Source organism: Nannospalax galili, unplaced genomic scaffold, assembly GCF_000622305.1.
Source record: "Nannospalax galili isolate Female #2095 unplaced genomic scaffold, S.galili_v1.0 scaffold768, whole genome shotgun sequence".
Taxonomy (NCBI): domain Eukaryota; kingdom Metazoa; phylum Chordata; class Mammalia; order Rodentia; family Spalacidae; genus Nannospalax; species Nannospalax galili.
In genome coordinates, this window is record NW_008360317.1 from 3017006 (window position 1) to 3026547 (window position 9542).

Below are 9542 nucleotides of genomic sequence, written 5' to 3' on the forward strand. Positions count from 1 at the left end.
GATCCTTTTAAAAATTATGTTTATCATGGCCAATATATGTAACAAAATTGATAATTTTGAGCACATAACTCAATGGCATTATGTATATTCATAATGTTGTGTAACTACCACTAACTACAAAGTTTTTCACCATTCTAAGTAGATCGATCCTTTTAAAACAGGTCAAAACATGTCACTGCTCTGTCCAGAAACGTCCAGAGGCTTTCGTCCCGCCTTGTGAGGGACCATGCCCTCCCCTTGTTTCATGGACCACTTCCTGCCTCCCCTCTGGGTACTTTCAATTAACTTTCACTCTGACTGCTGGCTCTCTTGATGCCCCTTTAATGAAGTGACCTGGCTCCTGTTGCAGGATCCTTGTGCTTTTCTGCTGAGCTTCTCTTTCTTCCAGATATGACATCCACGCTGTATCCTCATTTCATTCAGATATCACCTTCTCAGAAAGGTCTTCTCTGGCACCTTTCCTGAAACAGCTTACTGTCTGTTCTTACACTACCTGACATAGGCAAGTATATCATCTCTGCTCAGATATGCATGAGAGTGAGCACATCTGTTTGGACAGCTGTAGTCTCCCCAGGATAGCACCTCAATGAATGGTCATGCAGGAAGTATTTGTGAAATGAAGAAATTATCTCCACTAATGATATATATTCAAATGTTTACTGATCCAAAGTAATGCATAGAAAAATTTAAAAATTTTACTGGGCTGGGCATGGTGGTACATGCCTTTAATCCCAGCACTTGGAGGCAGAGGCAGGCCAATCTCTGTGAGTTCAAGGCCAGCCTGGCCTACATAGTGAGTTCCAGGACAGCTGGGGCTATAGGGAGACTCTGTCTCAAAAAGACCAAAAAAAAAAAAATTAGTTTTACTGAGGTATAATTAATATACCACAAAGTTCACCTAAAAGCACAAATTTTATGTTTGGTCAGGTACCTGGGAGCAGCTGTAAGCTTTCTTTGGGGGGTGGATTTTTTAAACTATTTTAAATTTTTATTTATTTTTATTTTTCTATGTGTATGAGTATATTGCCTTCATGTATATAAGTGTACCTGTGTTGGGCAATGCTTGTGGAGGTCCTAAAAGCACAAATTTTATGTTTGGTCAGGTACCTGGGAGCAGCTGTAAGCTTTCTTTGGGGGGTGGATTTTTTAAACTATTTTAAATTTTTATTTTTCTATGTGTATGAGTGTATTGCCTTCATGTATATAAGTGTACCTGTGTTGGGCAATGCTTGTGGAGGTCAGAACTTTAGATCCCCTGGAACTTGGAGTTTCAGCCAGTTGTTAGCTGCCATGTCGGTATTGGGAACTGAACCCAGGTCCTCTGCAAAGAGCAGCTAGTGCTCTTAACTGCTGAGGCATCCCTGACCCTCGCTCTTAAAGACATTTCTGCTTACTCCGCCTGATGCCCTGTGAGTTACAGGTAGGTTTTCTACTTTGATTATAAATAGCATTACTCTGGTTGAAGAAGAACTCTTGCAATTGTTCCTTCCAGTCTTTGTGGGGGGGTTGCCCTGCCCAGAGTGGTTTCCTCACAAGCATAACTGATGAATTCCCAACTGAAAAACCCAGGGCACTCTGCCAATCTCTGCAGCACCCTCTGTGTAGCTCTCTCCTTGCTATTCTGCCCTACAAACTTTCTATACCTTGCTTTCATCTCTGAGCCCTCAACACAGAGTGTTCAGGCTCTGTCTCCGTCCCTTCTGTGGAATTCACTGTATAGCTCAGGTTGGCCTTGAACTCACAGAGATCCTCTAGCCTCAGCTTCCTGAGTGTGCACTATCATGCCCAGCACAACATCTTTAGTTTACAGCTCTGCTCTAGCACATTTTAACATTCTCACAGGGGTAGAAGACATGGTTCTAAGATGTATGGTGCTTTTGAAAAAGCATTGCGTTTGTAGAGTACACTTTAATCAAGTTGTAGTCAATATGGCCTACGTTGGTTGCTTTACTATGCGAAAGAATAAAAAGTCTATCAGATTTTGGCTTTAGAAGAGCACTGATGCCAGGCATGGTGGCACACACCTTTAGTCCCAGCACTTGGGAGGTAGAGGCTGATGGATTGCTCTGAGTTCAAGGCCAGCCTGGTCTGCATGAGTTCTAGGCCAGCTGGAGCTAAAGGGAGACCCTGTCTCAAAAAGACAAAAGAAAAAAAAAAAAGTGCTGTGTGGGAAGCGAGCACAGCTGAGTCAGCCAGATGGCGCCCTGGCTGGCTGCCAAACCTCGTGCTGTTTACTCCAACTCTTGGCTGATTGCCAAGGCTCGTGATTCCCGCTTGCTTACTCCAAAGTATGGAGAGGCCAAACAGGTGCTGCCAGCCTGATGATCTTGCTACGTGCCTATGAGCTACACTCTGCCTGGCCGCTGCACGTGTGTGAGCCCTGATTGGTACCGGCTGGGGGGAGGGCTGTTGGAAACGCTATATAAAGAGCTGAAGTGTGTAATAGTAATATGAGAGAGAATAAGAGAGAATAAAGGAAGAAAGAGAAACAGAAGCTTGAACCTCACCTTGGTGTCTGTGTCGTCTTTCCTGGACTCTGCTGGACAGAGTCCCGGCTCGCGACAGTGCTGAGATCTAAGATAGTACTTCTACCTTCTCTTGGTACTTGTAGCTCTCTTGAGCCTTTGAGAAAACATACACAAAACAATGCTTTAGACACAGAGGCACAGGATGACAGCTAAGGAGGTCTGACTGGTGGATCTTGTGACTATTAGGCTCAGCTGGACTCACTCCCCGACACCTCCTGCACAATTTTTCCCACCTCTACCCAGTAAAGAGGCAGAGAAGATAGAAGAAAAAAGTTGAAAAGTTCACTCACGTTAACAAAGCTTGCTTTCAAAGTAAAATTAAGGATAAAGGGACAAACTCCACCATTTCCTACAATTACAGCCTAATGTGCCAGATTGCAGTAAACTGTTGACATTCTTTCATTCTTTAAAAGGAAAGCCATCCTGGTGGTTCTTTGTTACATAAGAGGTCATGGTGGAAAATTCAGCTCTGAGCAATCAGTCTTTTCTACTGGGCTCACTATAAAATTCTCTGAGAGTGGATTTTTCTGTGGTTACACATAGAAACCTGTATTTTCAGAGTGATCACAGGTAGTTTTCTACAAATCACAACAAATCATCTTTTAGTTGAAAAAAAATAATGTATTAAAAGAACAAGTTTCCAAAGTCTAGCTGCTGGTGTATTCTTGTAATCCCAGAATCTGGGAGGTAGAGGCAGAAGGATCAGGAGTTCAAGGTCATCTTCAGTTACACAGAGTTCAAAGCCAGTCTGTGTTACCTGACAATCTCTCAAAACAAACAAAAGGTTTGGTTTAAAAACAACTTTACACGGGTGTGGTGGCTCATGCCTTTAATCTCAGTACTTGGGAGGGGGAGGCAGAGGCAGGTGGATGTCTGTGAGTTCAGGGGCAGCCTGGTCTACAAGTTCCCGGACAGCTAGGGCTACAGGGAGACCATGTCTCAAAAAGGAAAAAAAAAAATTATAAGTAGTTAGAATCTGTGGTGGGCTGGCCCAGTGATTAAAAGTACTTGATGTTCTTCCAAAGGACCAGAGTTTGATTCCCAGTACCCATACCAGGGAGCTTCCAACTGCCTATAACTCTGGCTTCAGGGGATCTGATACCCTCTTCTGGCCTCCACATAGCATACAAACACACAGACACACATATATACACATAAATAAAATAAAAATACTTAAAAAAATCTGTGGTATAACAACCAATCTATCTTTGGGTCACATTTCCTCCTACAGAATACTCCTAGATAATGATCTAGTAGTTGTGCACTAGTAAAACAAGTTATATTTGTTAGTCCCAATAAATACCAGTAGGAACATTGTACAAAGTAGATTTTTGTGTCTCTGTGTCCCTTATTTTTGAGTAGAGTACGTGTAGGTGTCAAGGACAAAAAGAAAAGTCCTATTTCCTGTTCATGACAGTCTATTTCTTGATTCTAAGGATGCCAACCCAATGAAAAAATTATAGCTCTCATTCTGATCTTTTCTCCCATTTTCTATATTCTCCTTTCCTCCCCTCTCCATCCTCCCTCCTTCCCTCCCTCCCTCCCTTCTTTTCGAGACAGGGTCTTTCTCTGTAGTCCTGGATGGCCTGTAATTCCTACAGTTGTCCTTGATACCCTCCATCCCACCAAGCACTGGAATTATGGGTGTGAGCTACCATGACCAGCTCTCATTTTTCTCTTTGGTTGGTAAAAGATAACTGGTTGAAAATTACATTATTTTGGTGCCCATGTGCACAGACATTGAACTTACATGTAGATTCAGGGGCTATGTACTGCAAAACCCCAAAGGGTGCCATTCATAGAATACATGTGAATGGTATGCCTTGGAGTTGTTATGGTGACAACCGTATGCAAAACTACAAAAGTGTCAAAGGCAAATATTTTAATTAACTAGAAATAAAATCCATGATCAACGTGTATTTTTCTTTCTTTTTTAGTCTAAAGGAAGTCCTGAACAGAGTATCAAGATTACATCACAAAAACTTTAAATGTATTTACAGAGTGAATAAGTTACATAGATAAACTTTGAATATGTTTTTGATGTGCAACAGATTCACATGCACACATCTAACACTTGACAGGATTGGGTTTAAGGAAGAAACTTAAGAATGGTCCTTTACATATATTACAAATAAAATATGACATTATTTTTAAAGTGGCAACTCATATTTTACCTTTATGACTATTTCTCAATATCCAAATGGATATTAAATGTTCATGCATGACAGGTGAAAAGACTTAGAATTTATGTGAATAATTTTTTTCTACAAAATGGCAAAGTTAATTAAAATTAACACATCCTTCTGTAGTATAAATATGCTCATAAAAGCAACCTTCTAGTAAAAAGCAGCCAAGATCCTTAAAAAGAGTCCATCTGGATCATCTCTGGTGCAAAGAGATCCAGGGTCTTCAGAAACAGTAGCCTAGCAACATAAGAAAGGTACCTCATAGCAGCTCCTTTTAGATACAGTAATTGTATTCAAATAACAGTGTCATTAAATTTTAGTCCATTTACAATTCCCTTTCAAGCACACAGGCTGTCAGCTTTTGACCGTTTTACAGCTTTCCACTGGCCAGCTTCATTCTGCCTGCCCCCTTTTCAACCTACTAAAAAAAGAAACAAAAACCCCACAAAATATAAAGGAAGGAAAAAAAGGAGAAAGGGAACGAATGTACAAGTTTTAGAATATAAATTTTTTTTGTGTGTGAAGAAAACATTGCACTTCTGCCAATCTAAAACTGTTTCTAGAAAGGAAGGTATTGTTCAGTGTTGTCGGCTTTGGTATGCAATGGAAGTCGCTTCAGTAGTGAATTGCATTTGTTCAGTGAAAGATAGCACACGTATGCCACACAGCATGATGGGTAGGCTCTGTCTCAGGAGGTCCTATGCCACCTTGGTTTGGAGAGTATTGCTACACATTGGAAGTTCTGTCATCTTCTTTAGAAAAAGTCCTACAGGTAACAAGAGGGAGAACAGTCTGTCCAAGCCTTGTGAAGGCTGAGAAGACACTGAATGACGTCGCCCCAGCATGGCAGCACTGCCAGCTTGGAAACCATGGGGGACGCGAGGCTTCTGTCAGAGACTAGTGCCAGAAACACTGGAGTCTGGGAGAAAGGCAGTGAGGACCCGGTAGCTCTGGGCCCTGCGGATCATGTCCCGGATCTCCATGTTCAGCTCCATCAGTTTGGTGCAGATTTCGGTAAGGCTCTGGTTAGACCCCACCAGGGCATAAGTACCCGTCTGTCCCAGAGTTTGGTGACGGAAATAAATATTCAGTAGTGTCTGGACCTCATCATCAGAACTGCTTCCAAAGATGTCGTTAGGCCACAGGCTTCTGCAGTCAAGAAAGAATAACACAGATTAGAGGCACCATTGGTCACAAAGATGGAAGGTTTTAAGTCTTGGTTAGTATAAAAATATACTAAAAAAAAAAAAAATCCCTTTTATTCTCATACACAATTCCTTGGGTTTTGGTATATTTTGAGTTGTGCAAATATCACTATAGTCAGCTTTAGAATGTTGGGTATTATTGTTGATAAAAATACCAGAATGAATCTGAAACATTAAAAAATTAATTTTGAAAAAATTGTGTATGTCTGCCTGTGTGTGAACTTATGTGCGTGTAAGTCATATGGATGCTGGGGACTGAACTCTGTTCTCTGTAGGAGCGGCCGGTACTCTGGACCACTGAGCCATCTCTCCAGCCCTGAATCTGATACTCTTATTTGCTATAGCCATTTTGTTCCAATGAATGTGAAGATGGAAAACTGTAGAAAATTGCTGGGCGTGGTGGCGCACGCCTTAATCCCAGCACTTGAGAGGCAGAGGCAGGTGGATCTCTGAGTTCGAGGCCAGCCTGGTCTACATAGTGAGTTCCAGGACAGCTGGGGCTACAGGGAGATCCTGTCTCAAAAAGACCGAGAGAGAGAGAGAGAGAGAGAGAGAGAGAGAGAGAGAGAGAGAGACAGAGAGCTGTAGAAAATCCCCCAAATGTATGTTCAGATTGGTGTACAATTATATGAGGGTATGTTCTGAAGTGTTTCAACATTTGGAATCAACACTAATACTTGTCCATGCAAGGTCTGAGAGCTTCTTGTACTACAGGTAAATAAATCTAAGAAGAGCTATACAATGTGTCTAGACATTCCAGTTGTGGTGGAGTGTGTTTCCTATAACCACCCTGGAAAGGAACAGTACAGCAACCTGCACTCCCTGATCTGCCGTAGTGCTTTGCCAAGCTCGTTGTTCTTCAGGCACTCCAGCATGGACTGAATGGCTGCCTCAGTGGATGTGAAGGTTGGCTCTGACCAGGCTCCCTCTATGTAAAGTGGGTCTGTGGCGATAGCTGCAGTGGCCTCCTTCAGGTTCCTCTTCAGGTCACTCAGTTCTCTGGACATATTCAGCAGCTGTTTTTTTTTTTTTTAAAAAAAAAAATATGTATTTAGTTGTAGTCTGGGTTTATATTTTCAAAAGAAAGAAATTTGATTATGGAGGTCTGGTTAAGCACAAGTTTAATATCTTTGTGAATTAAGAGAGTTGGGCATGGCAGCACATGCCGATAATCTGAACACTTAGGAGGATGAGGCAGGAAGATCACCAGGAGTTTGCCAATCTGGGCTACACAGGTCTAAGCCAGGATGGGCTATAGAGTGAGGCCCTGTCTCAAAACAAAACACCACAAGACAAAATAAAACAACCCAAACCAACACTAAGAAAGCTATTGACCTACACAGCAGAGGATTACCATGCCTATATGGTGTGGGTAAAGGATTGGGATTCAAGCATTGAATCACTTTATAGATCAGTAGCTGGGATGCTCTCCTTATAAAAAAGATTTAGACTTCATTTAAAATGTTTCCTGTTTGGGGGGCTGGAGAGATGGCTCAGCAGTTAAGAACACTGACTGTTCTTGCAGAAGACCTGGACCTGGGTTCAAATCCCAGTGCCAACATGGCAGCTAACAACTGTCTGTAACTCCAGTTCCAGGGGATCCGACAGCCTCTTCTGTCCTCCACATGGCATTGCATGACACGGGTGTACTTACTTACATGCAGGCATAACATTCATACACATAAAAATAAAAATAATAAAATATATATTTTTTAATATTTCATTTATTATTATTTTTTTATGTGTATGCCTGTATTGCCTGCATGTAGGTAAGTGCACCTGTGTTGTGCAATGCCCGCGGAGGTCAGAAGAGGCTGTTGGATCCCCTGGAACTGGAGTTAGGGACAGTTGTTAGCTGCCATGTGGGTGCTGGGATTCGAACCAGGGTCTTCTGCAAGAACAGCCAGTGTTCTTAACCGCTGAGCCGTCTCTCCAGCCCCCTAATAAAATATTTTAAAAAATGTTTCCTGTTTGGGCTGAGGATGTAGCTCAGTAGCTCAGTGTTAGTGTTTGCTTAGTGTGTCCAAGGTCCTGGGTTCATCTCAGTACTACAAAAACAAAATTCCTGTTTAACTAGAAAGGACATACACACAGAGGTAGAACACACAAGAGAACAGGTTTAAGAGTAGGGTAGATCTCACTTCAAACACCAACTCTGTTTTTTCTTTTTTGAGACAGGATCTCCTTTTGCCCCAGCTGGTTTAGAACTTGTTATGTAGATGAGGCTGGTCTCAATTTTACAGAGATTCACCTGCCTCTGCCTCCCATGTGCTGGGATTAAAGGTGTGGTGGCACCTGTCTGGCCAAATGCCAACTGTTAAATACCCACAGGTGCTATGGTATTCCCCCCACCCCGTGGATCCTTGAAACCTCTGATCGTACACCTGCTCCTATATATTCTGTTTCTTGGTTTTTTTTTTTTTTTCCCCCCTTTTCCCTTTTCTTTTTCAGTCTGGGTCTTACTATGTAGCTCTGGTTGGTGTGGAACTCTATGTAGCAGGCTGAACTCAAACTCATAGAGATCCGCCTGCCTCTGCATCCCAAGTACTGGGATTAAAGGCGTGCATCACCACACCTGGTATATACTGTTTTATTTTTCTTTATAAACAAATCTCTGAGGAAATTTAATGAATGAATTACACATAGTAAGAGATTAAAAACTAATAAAATACAACAACAGTAATAATAGATCCAAACAAAAATTACTCATTTCCATTTAATAGTTTTGGATAGCAACTATGTATGTATGGTGACTGTCCCTTGAACTCATGCAGGTGGTTAATCCTTAGTGTTATGCTAATGGTATTAAGAGGGTGGAATGTGTCTTACTCCAAAGGTGAGACCTCAGAGAGTGAGATTAGATTAAGTCATTAGGATAGGGCTTCTATAATCCTGGTGGCTTTATAAGGAAAGGGAGAGAGACTCACATACAGAGATACATGAGGACTCCAGCCACAGGACTGTGATCGCCAGTACCTGTGCCATACATTTTGGATTTCTAACCTCAGAAATTGTAAGTAGACCTTTTCTCTTTATAAAGAATGTGGCCCCTACTACAATACGTAAAGATATGGAGGAGCTTTTGGAATTGGCTAACCAGGAGAGAATGGGAGAGTTTGGAGGAACGGGCCAGAGAAAGCTTGGACGGTTATATGCATTGTACTGCAGACAGTTCAGGTGAGGGCTCAAAAGAGCAGAATGCTAACAGGATTGTGGACATTGAAGTCTGTGCAGAGGAGGCTTCTGATGGAAAGGAGACTTCTCTTGGGAACTGGAGTGAAGGCCATCCTTGTTACATTGTGGCTAAGAGTTTGGCTTCTTTGTGTCCTTGTCCTGAGACACTGTGGAAGGCTGAACTTCAAGATGATGAACTAGTTTGTCTGGCAGAGGCGATTTCAAAGCAGCAAAGCGTTGAGGCTGTTGCATGGCTGCTCTTAACTGCCTATAGCCAAATGAGGGGGCAGAGGAATGATTTGAAGACAGAACTTGTTAAAAGGGAAACAGAGAGGCTTAGCCAGAAAAGCAGCAAAAACTGTGGTGGGATGAAGAGGGAGGGCTTGCTGGAACAGCCTCTGGCTAAAAAGATTAAAACAGATAAAAAGAAACTTCTTCAGCCTAACAAA

General features: G+C 42.1%; 1 protein-coding gene across 7 annotated transcripts in view; it reads right to left on the reverse strand.

Annotated features, from left to right (window-relative positions):
• Positions 1–4193: 4193 nt before the first annotated feature.
• Positions 4194–9542, reverse strand: part of Fry (FRY microtubule binding protein) — a 479403-nt gene continuing 474054 nt past the window's right edge. For 5 of the 7 annotated variants that reach the window (XM_029559622.1, XM_029559620.1, XM_029559621.1 and 2 more), the window contains 2 exons: positions 6733–6935; positions 4432–5863 (listed from right to left, as the gene is read on the reverse strand). In XM_029559622.1, the coding sequence (XP_029415482.1) occupies positions 5605–5863; positions 6733–6935 (462 nt within the window). In that variant the 3' untranslated portion in view covers positions 4432–5604. Of the gene's footprint in view, positions 5864–6732; positions 6936–9542 lie in introns of all 7 variants that reach the window. The other 2 variants (XM_008825033.3, XM_008825032.3) reach the window with 2 other exon arrangements.